The sequence below is a fragment of the Phyllostomus hastatus genome, unplaced genomic scaffold (genome assembly GCF_019186645.2).
Source record: "Phyllostomus hastatus isolate PE091 unplaced genomic scaffold, TTU_PhHast_1.1 phas_contig_1162, whole genome shotgun sequence".
Lineage (NCBI taxonomy): Eukaryota > Metazoa > Chordata > Mammalia > Chiroptera > Phyllostomidae > Phyllostomus > Phyllostomus hastatus.
Genome location: NW_025333537.1, coordinates 13481480 through 13502850, shown reverse-complemented (window position 1 = coordinate 13502850; position 21371 = coordinate 13481480). Strand labels below are relative to the sequence as shown.

Sequence of the window (21371 nt, the reverse complement as noted above, 5' to 3'; positions counted from 1 at the left end):
GCCCCTCCTGTGGGGACAGGCCCGTCCTCTGACCTCAGGCGCGCTCACGCTTCTGAGCGGCTGGCGCCCCAGGACGCCCCGGGGTGCGGGGGCCAGGGTTTTGGGGCGGGCACCACGCTAGGGCCACGCCACCGCGGCCCAGCTCACCGCTCGCAGCCCAGCCCTCGGCGTGTGGAAAAGCCGCATGAAAACCCGTTTGCCGGACTGCGAGGTGCACCCCCTCCTGGCAGGGCAGCCCCAGCGTCCCCGAGTCACTGGGCGCCTGTTGCGAATGAAATTCAGCCACAGGCCGCTGCCTGCCGGGACGCATCGTCGCCACTGACATTTAGAACGCAGAACAACGTCGTTCCGTGAGCAAAATGACGTTTTCGCCTGTAAAACCCCGTTACCATCACTTTCCATAACACATAGAGTGAAAGTGCTTGGTTTCCTTTTCCCTGAGTGAGGTGGCTACGAAATTTGACCTCGGAGCTTCATTGTCTGGGCTGGAGTCCCAGACCCACGCTCCGCCATGCGTGTGGCCTTCAGCACAGCACCCGCCCGCTCGCTGCCTCGGTTTCCCCACCTTGTGCCCCGATGCGGTCGCTGTCGGTGCCGACCGGTTCACAGCCGTCAGGGACCGAGAGCGGAGCCTCGCGGAATCTCACGGCTGCGTAAGTGTGAGCTGTTGGTGGTGGTGTTATTCCAAAGACCGTCCTTGCAACCTGGTTCTTCATAAACAGAAAAAGTCAGCATTTCCCAGGCAGGGACGCTGTGGGCCAGAAACAGGCCCGTGCCTACCGACCCGGCTGCACCACCAGGCCGTGCTGGGGTGATGATTAACAGCGGACATGCGGGGCTCCTCTCGGAAGAAGTGACTCAGGCGGCGAGCTCTCTGAGGGCAGCCGGCCGCCCGTCCCAGCGCCTGGGCCCTCCCTCTGACTTTCTTGAGAGAGAACGTCCAGAGAAGGAAAAGAAAGTTTCACGGGGAGGGGAGCAATGCGTCCTTCGGCTCGGCCAGATCTGCCCAGAGGCGCACGATAGGCTGGCGTGGGGAGGTCAGGGCGGTGGCTGTGGGGACCGTGCTGGACGAGGGGCCAGAGGGGACCGGGAGTGAACCCCCTGACGTCCAGGGGTCTCTGGCCCCTGTCCTGGCGGTGCCCCCGGGCCCCATTGATCCCTAAGCCCAGTCCACCTGTCCTTGAGCTCAGCCCTTCCCAGCCCCCGGCCCCCAGCCCCAGAGAGAGGGGAGGGGAGGGAGGCTCAGGGAAGCGGGGAGACCGCCAAGGTGGCCTCCTCCCCTCCTCCCTACAAAGGTTCCCGAGCCCCCTGCCTGCCCCGCCCCGGCCAGCGATGAAGTCAGCACGGCCTTGACCAGGGTCAAGTTTGATTGGAGTCAAGTTTGGGGTTTATCCTGAGTCTGGGGACGCGCGTGCGGAAGGAAGGCCCACTGGCTCCGCCCCCGCCGCGCCCGGGCGCGATGCCCTTGGTCTGGGTCCCGGAGCGCGCGGCTCCGCCCTGCCCGGCCTGCGGGGCTGGGAGGCTGGGGACCCCGAGAGCGCACGCACCCTGCCCCGTGGGGTGGGTGGGGTGGCTGCGCGGGGCGGTCCGGGCCCCGGGAGCGGGGTGCGGGGGCGGGAGGAGGGCGCGGAGCCGCCGCGTGCATGCCGATGAGCCGGGCGGCAGCGTCACTCCGCACCGGCGCCGTGACTGCGGGGCGGGCAGGAGCCGCACGGCAGCCGGAGCGCCCGCCCGGCCCGCGCCGCCCTCGCCTCCCCGGCCCCCAGACCCGCCCCGCCGCCCCGGAGACGGGGCGCGCCCCTCTGCGGAGGATGCCGGCTGCGCCCCGCGCCCGCGGCCCCAGGCAGCCCCTGCGCACGGGGACCCCGGGCGGCGGCGGGGCGCGCTGAGCGGACGCGGCGGTGCTGAAAGGACAGCTCCCGGCGCCGCGACCCAGCGCGCGGCCCCTCCCCACGTCCGCAGCCCCGCCCGCAGCCCCCTCCTCCGCGCTGAGCCCCTCAACCGCAGCCCCAGCCCGCAGTCCCCCCCCAACCCCCTCCCACAGCCCCGCCCGCTGCCCCCGTGGCCCCGCAGCGAGCCGGGGGGCTCATGGTCCCCCGAAGCGGCGGGCTGGGCGGAGTCTCCAGCGGCCGGGCCCACCAGGTGCCCCGTGGGTGAGGCAGCCCCCAGCGGCTTCCAGCCGCGTTCATGGCGGTGGCCAGGAAGATCAAAACTTTGCTGACGGTCAACATCCTGGTGTTCGTGGGCATCATCCTCTTCTCCGTGTACTGCCGCCTGCAGGACCGGTCCGAGGGGCTGGCGCAGCTCGTGCGCAGCGCCGACCGCCGGGTGCGCAGCCGGCTGGCCAAGGCGGGCACGCTGGCGGACCGCGAGGCCATCCTGCAGCGCCTGGACCACCTGGAGGAGGTGGTCTACAACCAGCTGAACGGTGAGCCGCCGGCCCGCGGGGCCTGGGGGGCGCGGGGGCGGGGAGCACTGCCCCGGAGCCGGGGCCCTGCACTCTGTCCCAGACGCTGGAACTTGCGGGACCCCGCGAGCCCGAAGGCCAGCAGGGGCTGGGGTGGCGCCTCTGTGGCTCCGGAGGGGAGGCAGACAGGAAGGGAAGGGCTCTCCTTAGCGGGGGGCGTTGGCCTGGACGACCACTGGTTCGCCCAGCCACCCAGGGGACACCCAAGGCCACCCCTCACCAGACACGCAGGGACTCCCGCAATTCCCCGAGAGGACTCTCGGGAACTTCTGAAGAGGTTGTGGGCTCTGCTTGCAGAGCAGGTACTGCCCAGGTGCAAGCGTGCGGGGCACTGTCCCCCCCCAACCCCCACCCAGGTGCTGGGGGTCAGGGCTTGAGCACAGGGTGGGGGGTGATGCTGCCCTCCCGATGTTGCTGGCCTGGCATTCATTTCCTGGTGCCGAGAGGGGCCCCCTGGCCACTGGGCTCATCCAGCCGCTCTTCCGAGGGCTGCCCAGGGCTCGCTCCAAAAGTGCTGGGGTTCAAGCATGAAGCTGTGGGATCCATGACAGGTGGACAGGTGCTCAGGGGCCCAGCGGGGGCCTGGAAGGTGTTAACTGCGTAGGTGGCCCCGGCCGGCCTTGGTGCCTGGGCGCTGGGGTCCGTGGGAGCGTCTGTGAGAAGCTCACCGGCTTGTGGGGGCTGCTTGCTCCATCTGGGTCACTCCTGAGAGTCAGCGTCGGCCCCCGGGGGGGGGGGGCAGGGCCGAGGCCACGGCCAGTGGGACTGCGTTGTCTCCCCTCGGGACGCAGCTCGGTGCCAGGTTCCGGAGGAAGGAGGAAAGTTTGTGTTCCCCTCGCCCATGGGCTCTCCCCTCTGGTTTCTGCACCGGCAGCCCCAGCAAAGCCTCAGGAGGCGTCGGTGCCAGGCCCCGCTGGGAGGAGTCTGGGCGCCCAGCCTGGCCCCGGGCAGCACCTCTGGACCTGCTGGAGTCTTGGTGGCCCCCGAGGGTCAGGAACAGCCGGCAGGCTTGTCCTGCCGAGGGCCTGGGCTCCTTCTCTCGGCCCCCGGGACTCCTGGTGCCGACCCGAGGTGGTTTGGAAAGGCCCAGTGGCTTTCCTGGTCTTCCCTACTGGGCTGAGGCCACGAGGGGAGGAGAGTTCAGCTCAGCTGCTGCTCGGCCACTCCGGCGGTGACTGGTCTGGGGCGCCGTGGGCCCCACAGGGGTGCACGGCTTCACTGGAGAGTGTTCACCAGGGCGTCACAGTCTGTTTCGGGGACAACCGGGCGGTTACATAAAAACAGGGCAGGCGTCTGCTGGCTCAGCCTCGGGGCAGTCCTGCGGTGCTGCCCAGCCTCCCCACGTCCCTCCGGCTCTCCCTGGGACCCCCTCGTCCTCCCTGCCGACGCCAACCCCTCCCTCCGCTTGTGTCCCTGCCTCCTCCCCCCTTCCTTCCCCACCCGCTTCCTCAACTGCCCCCCACCTCTGTGTCCCTCTGTCTCTGCCAGTTTGTCTGTCTCTGTCTCCGTGTCCCCCCCGTCTCTGTGTCCCCTGGTCTCCCTCTCTGGCGAGGGTGTCTTGCCCCCTCTCAGGCCACCTCCACAGCCCAGCGTCTCCCCCAGGAGCTGTTCAGTATTTGCTGCTGGAAATGATGAGAGAGCCCCACTGTGACGCCCCAGGCAGGTCCCCAAGAGGGGACCGGTGAGGGAGTAGCTCCCCGGAACAGTGCTCAGCCCCCCGGATGGGCACTGACGCCCGAACACCCGAGTGAAGGACGCGGAAGGGCGGCAGAGAGAAACCCTCCATGGGGAGGAGGTGGGGGGGCTGCCCTTTCCTGCACCGCCTGTTCTATTTTAGGTCCAGGAAACGTGAAATTGATTCCTGAGAGTTTCCACCCGATACTAACGCAGCCGAGTTTAGGTGGGAGAGGGCGAAACCCAAAACCAGACTCATCACTCACATTTCCTCTGCCTCCGCTGAGGCAGGAAGAGCCAGGCTGGAAGAGCCAGAGGGGAGACAGGGGCCCAGAGGCAGGACAACCTCCCAGTTCCCCTGGAGCCCTTTCGGCCACGACCCTCCCCGGAGCCCTGGGGCCTCAGCCAAGGCCAGTTCTGTGGTGCGTGCAGACCAAACACACCTGGGAGAGAACGCTCGTGATGGGGCCGCCTCGTGCACACACGCACGCGTGCACACACACACACACACCCCAGAGCTTGCTGCCACACTCAGCGGGCTGGGCAAGGAAAACGCTCGTGGATGAGAGTCGGCCTCGCGAATATTCACGTTGCTCGCGGTTCTGAGAGCGACACTGGCCCCGGTCTGCGAATGCTGGACGAGAAGGGACAGGAGAGAGGGGCCCTCGGTCGTCTGCACGACCCTCCTGTGTTTAAGAAAACGTCCTCGCCCCTTGGTGGGGGGGGGCAGGGGATTCTCCTGCGCCCTGTGGCTTTCGGGGTTCACTTCTGTGTCCTCCGGGGTGAAGTCTCCGCAAGTCAAAGCCTGTGTTTGGAGGCCGTGGGCGGGTGGAGGCCTTGGCCTCGGGCACAGGCGGGGCTGGCCCTCCTCAGCTCCCGCAGGACAGTCTGCACCGACGCCGACGCCCGTCCCTTCGCGGCTCTGGACGAGTTCCCACGACCCCCGAGGAGGGGTGACGCTGGAGTGGAGCTGGGGGGGGGGTCATTTCTCTTTTGTTTTAAAACATGGGTGGCACTCAGATGCCCCCGGTTCCCCACTTCACCCCCCGCCCCCCCGCCGCCTCGGGAGGTCATTCCTAGAAGTCAGAGCACACTGTGTCAGGGGTCAGAGCCGGGTCCATCGTCCCCACGGAGCCGCCGAGAGCCAGCGGACCGCATGACCCGCCTGAGGCAGTTCAGAGAGCGAGGGGTGGCCGCTGGCCGCTCAGAGGAGCGCTTGCTTCCGGATGAGTCGCCGGTGCCTGCAGCTGTGAAAGGCTTGCGTTACAGCAGCCAGGACCAGCTGTATCTGTCCATCGGCGGTGTCCAGTCTGGAGACATCCCGGGGTGCAGGCAGCTCGCCCCCCCCCGCCCCGCCAACTCCACTGAGGCTGCAGGGCACCCACCTGCCCCTCCACCGGAAGGCACCCTTGCCCGGTCCGCCCCCTCCGAGTTCGGGAGCTCGTGCCCGGCCGGCCCCCTTGCAGCCGCGCCTGTGTGGGACACCTGTTGTGTGGTTCCCGCTGGGCGGCGAGGCCAGAGCTGTGTACACAGCTCTCGGCCCAGGGGCCAGGCTGGGACCTGCGTGTGGTTAGCGCCCCAGATATTTGTCGATGGAGTAGCTGAGTGGCTCTTTCTCTGAAAGGCTCATTGTTTTTGCTTAAAACGGATTTAAGAGACCATTGCCAACACGGCCACTCACGTGGGCAGGAGGCGGACCCCCCAGTGACGGTGAGAACAGAGTCGGCCCCCTGAACCCCGTGGGGCCGACCTCGTGGCCGGCGTCTCTGGGCCCGGGGGCCGTGTCTCTGTTCAAAGGGAGAGTCTCTCGTGGGAGGCGCCTGGAGGGGGAGGGGCGGGGATCTGAGATTTCTCCCTGAAGAGCCGGGAGACTGAGACGGACCCGCAGGAAACTGGGGTCAGGGTGCGAGTGGGCGATGAAAGTGGGCACGTCGGAGGGCAGAGCCTGCGGAAGCACCTTCTTCGGGGGGGCGGGGGAGGCCGGGGAGGGCGCGGCCCCGGGGACGGCGGCCCGGGAGGGCGGGCTGCCCCACAGGAGCCTGCTGGCCCCCCGGCCGGCCTGCCTCCGCCCCACCCCGAGAGCCCCGTGGAAGGGGGTCTCCGAGCCTCCTGCTCCACGTCCCCTTGGAAACGCTCTCAAACCTTCCCCTGGGGGGGGGTGCCCAGAGCCCCCCACCCCGTTCCTCCCGCCGGTCCCAGGGGGCCTTTCGGGCTGGAGCTCATCAGCCTTCACCCCCCGGGCATCTGCTCCGGGAGTCGCCGGCGCTGCATCGCTGGGCCGGGCAGTCGAGGTCCCTGCGGCCGGAATATCACCCTCGGCGGCCGGGTCAGTCCTGGACGGGCGGGGCTGGCTCACCCTGCGCCCACCGGCCGGCCGGCCGGTGGCCCCCCTCAGTGCCGCACCTGCCCCACGGTGGCCGATTTGCCAGGAAAGGGAAATGCAGCCGACGCCCCGACCGGCGCCCCACCTCCCGCAGGACCCCGTCCTTCCCGCTCGGGGCCTGCGCATGCGCGCACTCCGGCCGCTCCGAGGCGCTGCAGAACCTCGAGGTTTTGCTCTTCTCCCTCCGCCACCTGCCAGGCCGGCGCGGAGCCGGGGGAGCCGGGGGAGCCCCCGTCCGCTCCTCCCCGGACAGCCAGGTGGCGCCGGCAGACCCTCGGGGTCGGGGACACGGAATGCGAGGACCCTCCCCCTGCGATAAACGCCTCCTGTGCACTTCCTCCCCGGGGGGGGGGGGGGGCGGGCCTCCCGGGGCGGGCCTCCCCCGAGACTCCGGGGGGGCTTCCGGGAACAGCCCCTGCCGGGGGTGGGGGGTGGGGGGTGGGCAGTGACCCCGCCCCCGCCCGGAGTGGGCGGGGCTGGGCGGGCCTGCACGCACAGCTCACCCAGAGGTCCGCACGCCCCAGGCTCAGCGCCGTCTCCCGAAAGGGCAGGTTACCCTTCGAGGGCTGGAAACGGGACAAAAATAAGCCTGTGCGTTTTCGGCCTGACGCCCCACGGAGACGCCTGCTGCAGGGTGGCGGGTGCACGTCTCAGGACCAGCCCGGTCGTCCTCTCCACGAGCTGCTCCGAAGCGGCAGGCGAGCCGGGCCCTGGGGGACGCCGTCGGGACTCCACGGAGGACGCTCGGTGACCGCTGGTGTGGACAGGACGGGGGCCGACACCCCACCCCCACCCGATCGCTACGCACCACATGGAGGAACTCGTTTCCCAGGCCCCTGGGAGCTGCGCTGTCTCACAGGGTGGGAGCCGGAGAGAGTGGTCCACACTGCAGGCCAAAGGAGACGGGGGTGGGGGGGGTGGCTCGGCCTCCCACACCCCTGCTCCGGGCGCAGCGCAGGCTGGCGCCGTAGCTCTCACGCCCCGGCCACAGCCGACCTTGCACAGCCGAGAGGCATCGGGGCCGTCGGCCTCACGCTTTGGAAACGGGAAAGGACCCTTGGTGCGGCGGCCAGCCAGGGAGCCGTCCAAGGAGCCTGTGCTGGGGACTCACGTTCCGGAGCTGCACTGGTCAGGTTCAGCTGCCGGCACACGAACCGCAGGGCGGGCAGTTTAAACGGCAGAGGTTCCGTTTAAACTGAACCTCTTGGCAGGGGTGGAAGCCAGGAGGCTCCAGGCTCCCGCCCAGGCCCAGGAGTGAGCACAGGCGAGGAGAGACCAGGCCGGGCTGAGCCGGGACAGGCACCCTTGGGTGAGACGGAGTGCCGGGGAGGGGGGTGCACGAGAGAGTGCAGTGTGCTGGGTGTCAGGCGCTGCGTCAGGTCACGGAAGGTGAGGACCCAGGTGGAGCCCCGGCTGCCGCGGGCAACGTGGGTCTGGCCTTGGGGGTGAGGAGACCCCGGAGGTGCCGAGCCGGAGCCGCACCGTGACGTCCGGGGCTGGTGGCCGAAGGCGCATCCTGCACAGGGAGGGAGCGGGAGGGCGTCTCTGTGGTGGAACCCTCCCCTGGCCTGGCACACCCTCAGCGCGGCACCTCCTCCTGCCCCACCTCCGCCTGGGGGTAGGGAAGTCTGTCGTCATGCCAGCACCAACCCTCCCCCCCTTAACGCTTCTGGGCCCTTGCAATCTCACACAGGAAAAGGGACGAAGGCCTCTCGCTCTTCTGTAACTACTTCCTGCTGACTCAGGACGTCGTCCCCCCATCCTCGGGTCCAGAGCTTTTTAACGAGAAACAGTGGGGGGGTCTGGCATGCAGGGAAGCCCTTATGCGAGGGAGAGGGGTCTCAAGAAGTCCGGGTCTGCTGGCCGTGCCTGGGAAGCGGCGTGAGGAGACAGATCAGGCGAGGACCCGGCGAGAAGGTGGCCATCTGCGCGCTGCCCCAAAACCGCCCTCCATCTGGACACCCAGCCCCCGGGCGTGTGGGAGACAGTGCCTTGTTCACTGTCCCTTCCCCTGTGGGTGGTGTTGGTCACGTGCCCTGAGCTGACGGAGCAAGGGTGCCGCTCCGTGGGGCGCCCTGCATTTTCAAGGTCGGCGTGTGCTCTGCGCCCGCCCAGCGCTCCTGGTCTGGGAGGCCACTGCACAGAGCTCGGGGGTGGCGCCCGCAGCCCCAGGTCTGCCCGTTCACACCAGGAGCCCACAGCTGTCCGCTCACTCTTTCACTCCTTCCTGCCTTCCCGTAACTCACTGGACACCTGTGGTGAGTGGGGCTCTGGCAGCCCCGTCCCAGGTGCCCAGGGAGTGGGAGGTGGGGCCGGGTCCCCTGCTCTCTCCCAACGGGGCTCCCAGGACAGAGCCGGCCGCACTCTCTGGGCCCCTCAGACTGCCCCCTCCTGGGGCGGGGCCTGCATCCCCACTCCTGTGCCTAGAGTGTGGGGTGCCCGGTCCCCTTCTGTCTGTGACCCCCCGGGGCTGGGCGGGGCTGGCCCCACGGGACGAGAGTTTCCCAGGCTGTTCCGCCGTTGGGATCGGAGCAGAGAACTGAGCCCGAAGGGATGGAGTCACCCACCGTCGGAGGCTCGGGTGGGCGTGGGGGGGCCGGCCTGGCTGTTCTGACCCCCTCGGGCAGGCTCACTCTGAGCCGGGCCGCCGCTGAGGTGGCAGGACTCCCGGAGGTCGCTGTGCCTGCTCCCCGGCAATAATGGGCCCAGGTCGGCCTTGGCCGTGGGAGGAGCCGGCCGTGTGACCTTCCGCACCCTCCACCTGCCTCCCGAGGTGGGAGGAGGAGCCGGGAAGTCCGTTTCGCAGGTGCCTCCAGACGTCCCTCATCCCCGAGCGTCGGCCCATGAATATGCATACATGTCGGACACCAGTATCACGTGTGGAGATTTATCAGACGCCACGTTAGTCTCCGTGAGAGTGTATGTCGCGGACATTGCCCCCTCCTGCAGCATACTCAGGACTCCGTCGTCCAGAGGGGCTGTCGGTGTTGTTGCTGTCGACAATACGTTGTTAGTTCGGGTCCCCGGGGGTCCTCACAGCCCCCCCCCCCGTGATGAAATCAGCTGCTGTCTCTGGAGCATGGCTGCGGGGGCTGGAGCAGGGGCGAGAGCGACCCGCGTCTCTCACCTGTATCTCCACTTCGTGATCCTCCCAGCCAGCAGCCGGGCACGTTACACTGGCCTCGGTGTTTATAGGGGACGAGGCAGGAGCCGGGGGCTGGCGGGGCGCTCCCCTCACAGCTGCGTCCACCCCTCTCCCCACCCCGCGGGCTCCACAGAACCGACTGCCAAGGCCACAGGCCCACAAAGGCAGAGCAGGTGACAGGTCATTTTCCCTCTGCAAACCGCGGAGTCCTGCTTGCTAGGTGACGTGGGGAGCGGGAGACTGGAGGTCCGGGCTCCAGCCCACGGGCCAGGGCCGTCCCGGGTCAGACGTCTGTCTCTGCCAGTGTCCGCCTCGCCCTGTGGCCGCAGCGCCCCCTGGAGGCCAACGGGGTCGGCTCCATCGGGGCTCCCGGGGGGGCCAGGCCATGCCCCACTTGGGGTCCAGCTGGTCCTCCGGTTCCTCCCCTTTGCGTCCTTGGGAAACGTCAAGTTTGCAGAATTTACATCCGCCCCCTCCCCCGGAAAACAGCAAGTGAGGGGCTGACTCATCTCCCAGATCGTCGTTTCTCTTCATTTTAGCCTCGCAGCTCCTTGCCAGATATTCCCAGCTCCACAGACATGGGTGTCGTTACTGCTGCTGCTTTACATCTAAGTTTCTTAGTGGTTTCCGGGGCCGTGGTCGGTTCCACAAGCCTGGCCTGCCCTCCCGGGGACCCCGGCTGACCTGAGGCCCCTTCTGTGGGCGGCCAGGGCCCGTGGGTCCCCTGGGGGGTCCCCATGCCGAGTCGTGAGCCAGGCCGTGTCTCCCGGGCCGCCTGGCGTGGCCGGTGGGGGCGGCGCCCCCTTCCCCTCCGATGGGCTGGTGACCGGCAGCGTCTCCGCTTGGGCTGCTTCCTCTCGGAGTGTTGGCTTCAGTTGTCGTGACAGATGGGATTCAGTGGCTCGGAGAGAAGCTGGGCGCTTGCAGACCTCACTTGCTTCCAAGTGGAGAAGTCGCAGCCGCCCACACGTCCCAGGTATCCCGGGGCGAGCGGCTGCCGAGAGAGGGAGAGAGGGGGAGAGGGAGGGAGAGAGGAAGAGATGCCTCTTCCGGGGGCGAGGCCGTCGGCAGGGCTCCCGGGAGCTGCCGGCTGCTTGCTTCCCGAGGGCAGAGGCGAAGCTGCAGCCCCGGCTCAGCCCCATCCCTGGATGGGGCTGCTGGCTGGAGAGGGCAGCCTGGCTTTCCTTGTCACAGTGCCCTCCGGTCCCCAACACGCAGCCCCTCGCTTCTCCGGGCGGGATTCAGAGTCCCTGACACAACCCTGGCTAATGTGGCCTGACTGCCTTGTGGGTTGTTTTCCTCGTGGAGCACGAGACCCCGCCCACCCCATCAGACTCGAAGCTCCTCCCACCCTACCAGCCTCACAGTCACAAGACAGCTGCTGCAGCCCCAGGCACTGAGTCTTAGTTCCAGGCAGGAGAGATGACTGCAGATAAAAGGCAAAAACGAATAAACCACCAGCTTCTGGGGGCCCTGGGTGTTCCTCCCTTCACATGTGGCCCTGTCACTGCCACCTCTGCCTCCACGTCGCACAGCTTCCTCTTCTGTGTGGGCTCTATCCTGCCCTCTCTGTCAAGGAAGCCAGTGATGGAGCCTGGGGCCCTCCCAGACAACCCAGGGTGCTCCCCCTGTCAGGGCCTTGACTTAACCCCATCTGCAGAGTCCCCTGACTGTTCCAGACGACATGTGCGCCGGGTCTGGGGACAAGAATCTGACACTCGGGAGCCACGGTCTCCCTGCCACACCTGCCCCAGCTAACAGGGGTGGGCCCCACTCATCTGTTAGCGGGAAGCTGTGCTTCCCTGATACGAGCGAGCTGCTGACGGCGGGATGTGAGTCTGTGGGGGCCTGCTGCTGGCGTCCCGAAGGTCTGGTGTCTTTGTCCCCGAGGCCCCTGCGGGCGGGGCTCGTGAGCCGCGGTCCCCACCACTCCCTGCTGCTGATTCCCTGGGGAGTGGGCCCTGGTGGACCCTGTGTATGCACACACGTGTATATGTGTGTGCATTGTGTGTTCAGCATGTTCTGCAGTGAGCATGTATGACCCTTCCCACCAGAACCGACGCGCTCGCTAACTGGAGGCGTGCGGGCAGACGTTGCTGGCAGCGCGAGACGTTGGTCTGAACCTTCTGTGGGACAGTCCGGCTCCAAGGCCCGTGAACACAGACAGATGGGAACGGCTCAGCGCGTGTCTGTGTGTCCGTCTGGTGGACTGTTCCGTGGCGGGGTCGTCACCGTCACTGGGCCGCACGTGGTGACTGAGGAGACTCTAGACGCTTGTCTCCGGTGGGAACAGAGCAAAATGCAGGCGGCCCTCTGTCTTCAGAGCTGCGCCCCAGCGCTTGGCGCCCCGACCCCCGACCCCCTCCAGGGCCAGGCTGCGGCCAGCGTGGGGGGCAGAGGGGCAGCACCCGAGGGCCCGGATGGCGCCATCATCACCGGGGTCCTGCTGTCCTGACTCTTCTGAGACAGGCCCCTGCTGGGCACGAACATGGCCCCCAGACGCCCCCGAACCAGGGCTTGTGCTCAGGGCGGGGGCTGTGACCTGGCCAGACTCCTCCCTGGTCACCGGGTCGGTCCTCAGGGCATGCTGGCACCACCGTCCCTGCCTCTGCAGACCAGCCTTCTGGCCGTGACGACGCGGCCACAGCAGTCGGCAGGCGGCTCCTTCGTGCCCTGGGTGGTCTAAACGCACGGCCCCTCTGAACTCTCCTCTGAGACGCCGTGTGGTTAGCGTGCTGGGCCATGCCCACTCGAGCCTCCGTGGCCTCCTCCGTGGGAAGGGGACTGAGGGGGGCCCCCGTGATGCGGGCCCAGGGCACAGCCACCGCAAGGAACACTGGGTGCCGTGAGCAGCTGTGACCTCCACGGGACGGAACACGCTGGCCTTTGTTTGTCCTTTCGCTGGTCGTGTGGAAAAGCTGTCAGACAGACGTCCCCAGGGCTGAGCTGACAAGGCCAGCTCCCTGTCGTCCTCACAGTTGGGGCTCATGCAAGGACGAGAGGCGGGGGAAGGGCAGGGCTTCCAGCGGGAAGGCTCCCGTCAGCACTTCGCTCCCAGCGTCCACTGGGGCGGCTGGCCTCTGAGCTCGTCCCCGGGGTCAGAAACAAGGGACACCTGTTCCCTCTGCTTCTGGGGGCCCCGGGCGTCCCGGCTGTCGCCGGGTCCCTCCCACCTCCGCCTCCCTCTTCGAGACGCTTCTCCGGATTTCATTTCCCCGGCTGCTCCCTCCTGATACAGACCCTGCCGCCGGGTTAGGACCCCCACCCCCACCCCGCCTGCTTCAGCAGGACCAGCAGGTGGCTGGCCGCACCCACCAGGGTGCCCCCTCAGAAGGCCACGCAGAAGGTCGAGGTCCAAACCCAGGGCAAAGCGAAACGGGCGTGGCTCTGGGGAGTTAGTGCCGCGTGGGGAAGAGCGACCGACGGGGGGGCCTCACGCTGGAAAATCCGCCCCTGAGCGGCCTGGGCCTCGCCGGTGGGGTCCCCGGCGCAGCTCGAGGCCTGGGTGTGGCCTCGGTCCTCACGGCGCAGACGCCGCACGGACAGGCGGGTGGCCACGAGCAGAAGGCTGGTGTTCCACGGGGCCTCTGGGGTCGAGAGGGCGGGAGATGCAGGGGACACCCTGTGAGCAGTTTTCCCTCCCTTTTTTTCTTTGTTTTGCAGTTCAGCATTTTACATTTTTGTTATTCTTTTCTTGTGGTGGGAGCACTGAGGGTGAGGCCGACCCCCTTCGCAAACTTCTGAGGGCCCGTGCGGCAGACCTACCCCCGAGGGGCCCGTGCGGCAGACCTACCCCCGAGCCTCTCCGTGTGGGTCCCGAGGGCGAGGGAGGGAGGTCACGGGAAAACGTGTGGAGCTGAAGCCCACCCCTGAGCAGGAACTCAGGGAACCTGCTGATTTCTCCTCGAACCTGGGAGTTGGAGGCCGTGGCTGAAGTCGATACTTCCAGAAATAGAGCTTTTCCAGGTCACGGGGGTGCCCACCGGGATCACCAAAAATACCAGCAGAGAGGAGAAGCCGCGGGGGCAGGAGCGGGCGGGAGTGCGGGCGGAGGGGAGACGGGAGTCCCCCCTCCGTGGTGGTGGCGGGAAGCCCCGGGAACCGGCTCCGCTGACAAAGCAACTCCAGACCCGGAACGTGACGCGCGGATGCGGGTGGACAAAACAAAGGGACTGAAACCGGCAAAACAGGGTCCCCCGGGAGCGGGGCTTGCGGTGCGGACCTCGCCAACGGTGGGATCGGGCCGCTGCGCAGCACTGGGCCAGGAGGGGAGCGGTCTGCGAGCCGTGTGTTTCCAGTCCCGCCTCCTCTCGCAGCCTTCCGTCCCACACAAGCCCCAGCGCTGCGCCTGCCCCTCTAAAACGGAATATTCTGGAGACTGCTGAGCGGAGGAGCCTGCGGGCCGGTGGGCATGGGGGCGGCTCCCCTCCCTGCCCTCGGCTGGGATGGTTAAAAGATGGACTGAGGCACAGGGACGATTTTAAGAGTTCATCTGAGCAAAAACCAGTGGAGTTGGGGGTGCCAGCCCTGGGTGTGGTTAGACATGCCGGGGACGGGAGAGGGGAGACAGGCAGAGAAGTGGGAAAGGGGGTTTTGGGGTGCAGGTCGCAACCTGCTGGCCCTCCACGGGGTTGGCCGTCCCGGGGTTTGGCCGCTGGCCAGGTGCCGGCAGGACAGTGGAAGTCCAGAGCCCCGGTTCCCTCGCTCACAAACCTAGGGCAGAGAAACGTCCCCAGTGGGGGTCCGTGTGACACGGACACAGGTATTTCCCAGAGTTCGCACTTCCGGAGCCGGAGGAGGATGGGGCCCTCTCTCTCCACGGTGCAGCTCGGGGACGGGACCTCCACGGCCACTTCCTGGGTTAGAAACCACTGCCCACCCCCACCGGGGGCCCCACCCCAAAGCCGGGGGGCCCCGAGTCATCCCTTCTGCAGAGCGAGGGAGCGTCCTTGCCGGGTGGCACCGCTCCGTCCCTGGCTTCCTCTGGGAACAATGTCACTGAGCCATGTTCCTCTCCTGGCACAAGTGACCACATGGAATATTCCAGGACACCCTCGGCTGGCCCTCTCGGGCACTCACACAAGCATTCACCCTGGTCTCCCGGAAGCCCGAGGGCTCCTTTCCTGGAGGTCAGCACGGTGGCCGGACCCCTTGGCCAGCGTTGTCTGCTGCAGACGGAGCCCTGAGGGACGGCGGCGCCCAGGTCCACAGGACGTTCCTCGCCCCCTCCCCCCGCCGGCCTATGCAGCCGCCGGGGGCTCCGCGCATTTCGCCTGGAAACGCCTGCCTGGGGGGGTCGGGGGGCGGGCTTGCACTTCCTGCTTTGCATTTTTAATGTTAGTTCACGTTCACTTTATATTTTAAAACGTCGATAGACTTCACTCTTCGGAGTACTTCTAGGCTCGCAGGGACAGTGAGTGGATGTGCAGAGAGCTCCCGGGTACACCCCCACCCCTGCACCGCAGGCCCCCCGTTTTTCAGGCTCCTCATCGCCCCGAGTCCGCAGTTGACATGGGGCGGACTCTCGGGTGTCCCTTCAGTGGGTCTGGACAAACGTGCAAAATGACACGTGTCCACGATTGCCGCCCCACCGTCCTGAAAGCCGCCTGTGCACCCCGGACCCCTGCCCGGCGCCCACGGAGCTCCCTCACCCCCGCTCCGCAGAAGGGCCGGGCGGGAGGGCCCTGCCTGACCCCCCCCTTTCCCGCCCACGCCAGGCCTCGCCAAGCCCATGGGTCTGGTGGAGGGCCCGGGGGGCCTGGGCCAAGGCGGCGTGGCGGCCACCCTGCGGGACGACGGCCAGGAGGCGGCCGGCGACTACGAGGAGTACGGCTACAACGCGCAGCTCAGCGACCGCATCTCCCTGGACAGGGCCATCCCCGACTACAGGCCCAAGAAGTGAGTAGTGACCCCCCCCACGGGGCCCCGCGCCCCTCAGTGTCCCCCGTGGGCTCGGACACACCCGGTCGCACGGACCGGTGGCTGCCCCGGGTTCTGCACCCTCGGCCGGCGGCCCCTCCGGGCCCCGGCGACAGGGCGGCTGCGGGGTCCACCGCGGTGGCCTCTGCCCGCACAGGAGGAGGCGTCAGGGCGCGCTTCCGGTGGCGGGCGTCGGCGGTGCGCCCCGACGCACGGGACGCGGGTGCGCGCGCAGCTGTGGGGTGCGGGCGCCCCCTGCCGCCCGGAATCAGGAGCACGGGTCCTACGTGTTGATGTTTGTTCGCGTCTCGTTTCCTTCCAACGGGGAGCGAGGAGGCTTTGGTGCCAGAGTCGTGCACCGGACTCCCCCAGCGCACACGCACACATGTATGCACACGCGTATATACCTGCACGTGTATGCACACACATGCACATGCACACACGTGCACGCACACGGTGGAACGAGGCCTCCCCCAGCCCCTGTCACCCCGCCAGGCTCGACCGGGGCCCCGGGAGCTCAGCCAGCTCCCCTCCACGCTCAGTGGGCGGCCTCACGGGCGTCACCGGGTGCGGTGGCAGCTCTGGGACACGGCCCCAGGCATCCCGGAAGGAAAGAGACGCGGGTGGGCGCTCCCCCCACCCCCGCCGCAGCTGCGCTCAATTCAGGCACCCTGCTGCAGCAGGCGGCCGCCCCCCAGGCCCGCACTCACTCAACCCTGAGAGGCTTGAGGGACCGACCTTGTCCCCACTTCACAGACGGAAAACCGAGGCAGGAAGTTCCGGTCCCTGGGCTGAGACCCCAGTGCGTAGGCGTGGGGCCGGGACCTGGGCGTCTGCAGGTGCGTGGAGACGGTAGATGCCCGTCGTCCCGCACGGCTGGGTGGGGGAGGGGCATCTCCCAGGGCAGCAGACGGACAGACGGCGCTCAGCCTGCGCCCACCTGTCGCCTTTAGACCGGGACCCCCGCCTGCCGCAGTCCCTGCGGAGCCCACCCCCCATCAGCAACCGCGCTGCCGGCCGGCTCTGAATGTGTTGGTGTCAGAGACACACACAGAATGCCAGGGAGCACACACATGTGTGTGCACGTGTCTGTTCATGTGCATGCATGTGCACGTGTGCCCGCATGTGCATGTTTGTCTTTGCACACGTGTGCACACTAGCATGCGTGCCCATACACCTGCTTGTGCATGTGTGTGGGTGGGCGTGTGCATGTCGGTGCGTGCTTGTGCTCCTGCACGTGCCTGTGTGTGCACGTATGTCTGTGTGTCGGTGCGTGTCCCTGCCCCGATGGCTATCTGGAGCGCTCACTGCTTTCTCCCATTAACACACTATTGATTTCCCTCTCTCCGGAGGTGGACAGTTTCCAATTAAGCAGTGGCTTTAATTATGCTACAAAGCACATAACATAGATCTTGATTACTGAGCCGGGCCCAGGGGATCACGAAAGGAGAACCGGCAAATCCACATTAGACAGGATCATAAAAGGGAGCAGCCTTATCCCAGGGCCCCCCCCGCCCCCCCCCCCCGTGCATTCCAGCGCAGCCGGGTCCTCACCACCACGTCTGCCACAACCCTGTGCGTGGCGCTGACCATCTGAGCTGGGAGCAGCGGGGCGGTCAGCTCTGATAAGTGCAGGCTGAGTGGACGGTGAACCCGGAGGAACCCTGGGGCCTGCTCTGCGCCGCCCCTGTGCGGGGGGCCTGGGAGCAGAGCAAGGGACCCCTGCCTTCCCGCCAGCCCGAGCCCTCCGTCTGTGCCGGGGAAGGAGGTGTGTGCGGGGTCTTGGGGGACACGGTTTCCCGAGGGACGGCCGCCGAGGCCAGCAGCCTCCCCCCGGCTCGCTCTCCTGGGAACGGGCTGCGGCGGCTCACCCTGCTGCAGGCTCGGAGGCTGACGGAAGCAAGACGGGACGGACGGATGGACTCAGTCTCAGAAAGACAGTTTCTGTGGGGGCCGCTGTGCCTCTGAGCCGGCCAGGTCTGGCCTCAGGCCATGCAGTTGCCCCGGCCAGCAGGAGGCCGGCCCTCGCTGTGGCCCCCCAGAGTGTGTCACCCACCAGGCAGAAGGCGCCCCCCCCCCCCCGGGAAGGCCTCCTGGAGGCTGTCCAAGGCAGACCCGTCCGGTGACGTGCTTCCAAGAACCTGCCGCAGCTCTTCCCAGAAACGCCGGTCACGGGCTCGCCGGCGCAGCTTCCCGGCCTCGCCGAACCCCAGCCCTGCGCCCGCGGCAGAAGATGGATGTGCCCGGTTCACGAGGCGACGCTCGCGGTCCCTGGGGAGGGAGGCCAGCAGGCCATCCCGCTCTCGAGGTGCTTGTGTCTGCAGCGGCACCAAGGGCGGCCCCATCAATTTCCATCCGTGTCACTGCCATGGTGGCCCAGTTTCCCGTGAGGCCAGCGAGATTCTGCCCGCCACACGCCCCCTGGGACCTCAGAGGTGGCTGCAGGGCCTCGAGACTGCTGCCCCGTGCGCTGCGGGTCTGAGGGTCCTCTGAAGCCGTCTCTCTGTCCTCGGAAGCAGGATTTACCTGGGCCGAGCTGGCCCTGGGCTGCCGCCGGCCGCCCGTCCCAGCGCTGACACCGCCCGCCCTCACCCCCGCAGGTGCAGACAGGTGAGCTACTCCGACGACCTGCCCCAGATCTCCGTGGTCTTCATCTTCGTCAACGAGGCGCTGTCCGTCATCCTGCGCTCCGTCCACAGTGTGGTCAACCACACGCCCTCCCCGCTCCTCAAGGAGGTCATCCTGGTGGACGACAACAGTGACAACGGTGAGCGGCCAGCGCGGCGCCTCGCGACGGGGAGCGTGTCGGCATGCCGGGGCAGGGTCCGAAGTCAGGGTGCGGCAGGGCAGCCGCCGGCACCGCCCGTCTCCAGAACTTTCCATCTTTCCAAACTGCGTCTCGGTCCCCCTGAGGCCTTAACGCCCCCTCCCCCACCCCAGCCCCGGCTCCCACCCCTCCTTCTGTCTGTGAACCTGGCCTCTGCAGTCTCCCAAGGAGGTGGAGTCACACGGTGTTTGTCCTTCTGCGTCCGACTGGCTTACGTCACTGAGAACAATGTCCTCAAGGCCCCTCTGACCCTGTAGCCGGTGTTAGAATTTCTTTTCTTTTTTCTTTTCTTTTCTCTTTTCTTTCTTTGTTTTTCAGAACTAATTTCTTTTCTTTCTTTTTCTTCTTCTTTCTTTCTTTCTTTTTTTCTTTCTTTCTTTCTTTCAAGATTTTTATCTTTAAAATCTTTAAAGAGGGAGAAAGAGAGGGAGAGAAACATCCATGTGTGGCTGTCTCTCATGTGCCCCCTACTGGGGACCTGGCCCGAAACCCACACATGTGCCCTGACTGGGAATCGAACCATTGACCTTTGGGTTCACAGGCTGGTGCTCAGTCCACCGAGACCCACCAGCCAGGGCAGGACTCCTCTCTTTTTAAGGTTGGATCATAGTTCATTGTGTGGAGGCCCCCTGTGCAGGGGTGTCATTCCCTGTTGAGGCTGAATAACTCAGTCCCGTCTCTCCTGCCTCCACGACGCCCCCCTGCCTGAGTCGGACTTGTTGTCCCTCGTTCTGTCCGTCCCCCGGAACGCCAGCGCCACGGGGGTGGGTCTGCCCCTGCGTGGTCTCCCCAGCACCTTGAATCACGTCCAGCTGCAGCAGGTCCCCCACACGCTTACGGATTGAGGGGCGGGGCCCACGGCGCCCCAACTGTCCGGGCGTGCCTCGGGCCTCGGGACCTCGGGCCCCTCCCGGGGCGTCGGGGTGCTGAGACGTCTCCGTGTGCCCTGCCCAGTGGAGCTCAAGTTCAGCCTGGACCAGTACGTCCACAAGAGGTACCCGGGGCTGGTGAAGGTCGTCCGCAACAGCCGGCGCGAGGGCCTGATCCGGGCGCGGCTGCAGGGCTGGAAGGCGGCCACGGCCCCGGTCGTTGGCTTCTTCGACGCCCACGTGGAGTTCAGCACCGGCTGGTGAGCGCGGGCGCGGCAGCAGCTGCAGCCTGGGTGCAGGTGGGCGCTGGGGCGGGGCCTGCCGGGGCCTGGTCCTCCGCTCTCCTGGGCCCCCCAGTCCCCCAGACCACGAGGTGGTTCTGAGGGCTGGTTCTGCCCCAGCATGTGCCTGACCCAGGTGGGGTCCCTGCTGTCCCCGTTTCTGTCTCTCTGCCACCCTCCCGAGACACCGGTTGGTCCCGTGACATCTGTCACCCTCCACCAGGCTGTCTGCCCCCAGTAGGGGGCCTGCTTACCACACAATGCACCTGGGACCCTCCCGTCCCTCTGACAGGTGTTAAATGCCCCCAGCACTTGGTGGGGGGGGGGGGTTGTGTTTTGGAGCGCTGCCGGTCTGTCCCAGCAAAGTGCAGTTTTAAACCGGTGCAACTTTAGTTTTCACCACTGAAAACCCAGTTCTCCGCCCACAAACAGCCCTCCCCGCCGGGACGGCCTCCCCCAGGCTCCGGCCTCGCTGGCAGACCTGGCGTTTCCGGGGAGCATTTTCTCTCTCTGTGCCCGTTGCTGGCACTGACTAGTCAATCCTGCTCTCGAGGCCGAACGGCAGGTAGACGCCGGGTGCAGACAGGAGGAGGGAGGGTCCCCACCACGCTGCCCTGCCTGAGCTGAGCCCAGCACTGCAGCCCCCGACTGCCCGTCCAGCGGCTGCTCCTGACGGTGGCTGGGCCCGAGTCTGCCACCTTCACAGGAGCTTGGGGCTGGGACGGCCATCGGGGGAGGTCACAGGTGTGGCCCTCAGGCTCTGAGAGCCCCAGCTGCCCCAGGCCGGCGGGACCTCCAGCGAGTGGGTCTGCGCCCCGTGACCCTGAAGCTCCCAGTGGGAGGCCCCCTGCGGTCGCCTGGCTCTGGGCCCCCTGCTGGGGCGAGCCTGGGGGGGGCCCCCCTGAGCTGCGTCCCCCCACAGGGCCGAGCCCGCCCTCACGCGGATCCGGGAGGACCGCCGGCGCATCGTGCTGCCTGCCATCGACAACATCAAGTTCGACACGTTCGAGGTGCAGCAGTACGCCAGCGCGGCCCACGGCTACAACTGGGGGCTCTGGTGCATGTACATCGTGCCGCCCCAGGACTGGCTGGACCGCGGCGACGAGGCCGCGCCCATCAGGTGGGCCACAGTGGGCCACGGGGTGGGGGGCAGCGCAGGGCACGGCGGGGGGTAGAGGGGTGCTCCGTTACAGAAACAGCAGGTGCAGCGGGTGTGCGGTGGGAGGTGGGGAAGGGGAACAGGCGGGCGCGCTGGCTCTGGTCTGTGACCTGGGTAACCACAAGGTCTGGTGGGGAGAGGAGGACAGACAGACAGACAGACAGAGACGGAGCGGAGTGGGGGCACCGCTATTGCCTGGATGAGGAGCCCCCCCCCCCCCCTGGTGCTGTGCAGCCGACCCCGCCCACCCCTCCATCGGACCCCTTCCTGCGATGCACCTGTTCTGAGCCACTTCCTGGACACGAGAATGGAAAGGCTGTTACAGTAAAAAAAAAATACCCCAATCCAGCATCTTCTGAAAACCAGGAAGGCCCGGGTCCCCGCAAGGCGGGGCTGCTGGGCAGTGGTCCCGGTCCTCGTGGTGTGTGGTCTCCGCTCAGCCACCGTCCTCCCGCTCCTCCGGTCCCCGCTGGGGACACGCGGCCGTCACCCTTGCCCGTCTGCCTCTGGCACTCGGCTGTGGCGGTGTGGTCCGGTTCCACTGCGGACTCGGCTTCCGCGGTGTGCAACCCCTCTCCTGGGCGCCGAGCCCCTGGGAGCCCCACGGGGCACCAGGCGGCCCTGCTCGGGGCCCCTGAGCTCCCTGG

General features: G+C 67.3%; 1 protein-coding gene across 2 annotated transcripts in view; it reads left to right on the top strand.

Moving 5' to 3' along the window:
- The window catches only part of GALNT9 (polypeptide N-acetylgalactosaminyltransferase 9), a 44345-nt gene that overhangs the window by 10661 nt on the left and 12313 nt on the right, over positions 1–21371 (top strand). The window contains exons 1-5 of one of the 2 annotated variants that reach the window (XM_045843884.1): positions 2074–2428; positions 15387–15567; positions 18189–18355; positions 19370–19544; positions 20488–20685. In XM_045843884.1, coding sequence (XP_045699840.1) covers positions 2188–2428; positions 15387–15567; positions 18189–18355; positions 19370–19544; positions 20488–20685 — 962 coding nt within the window. In that variant the 5' untranslated portion in view covers positions 2074–2187. Of the gene's footprint in view, positions 1–2073; positions 2429–15386; positions 15568–18188; positions 18356–19369; positions 19545–20487; positions 20686–21371 lie in introns of those variants that run through there. The other variant, XM_045843893.1, reaches the window with a different exon arrangement.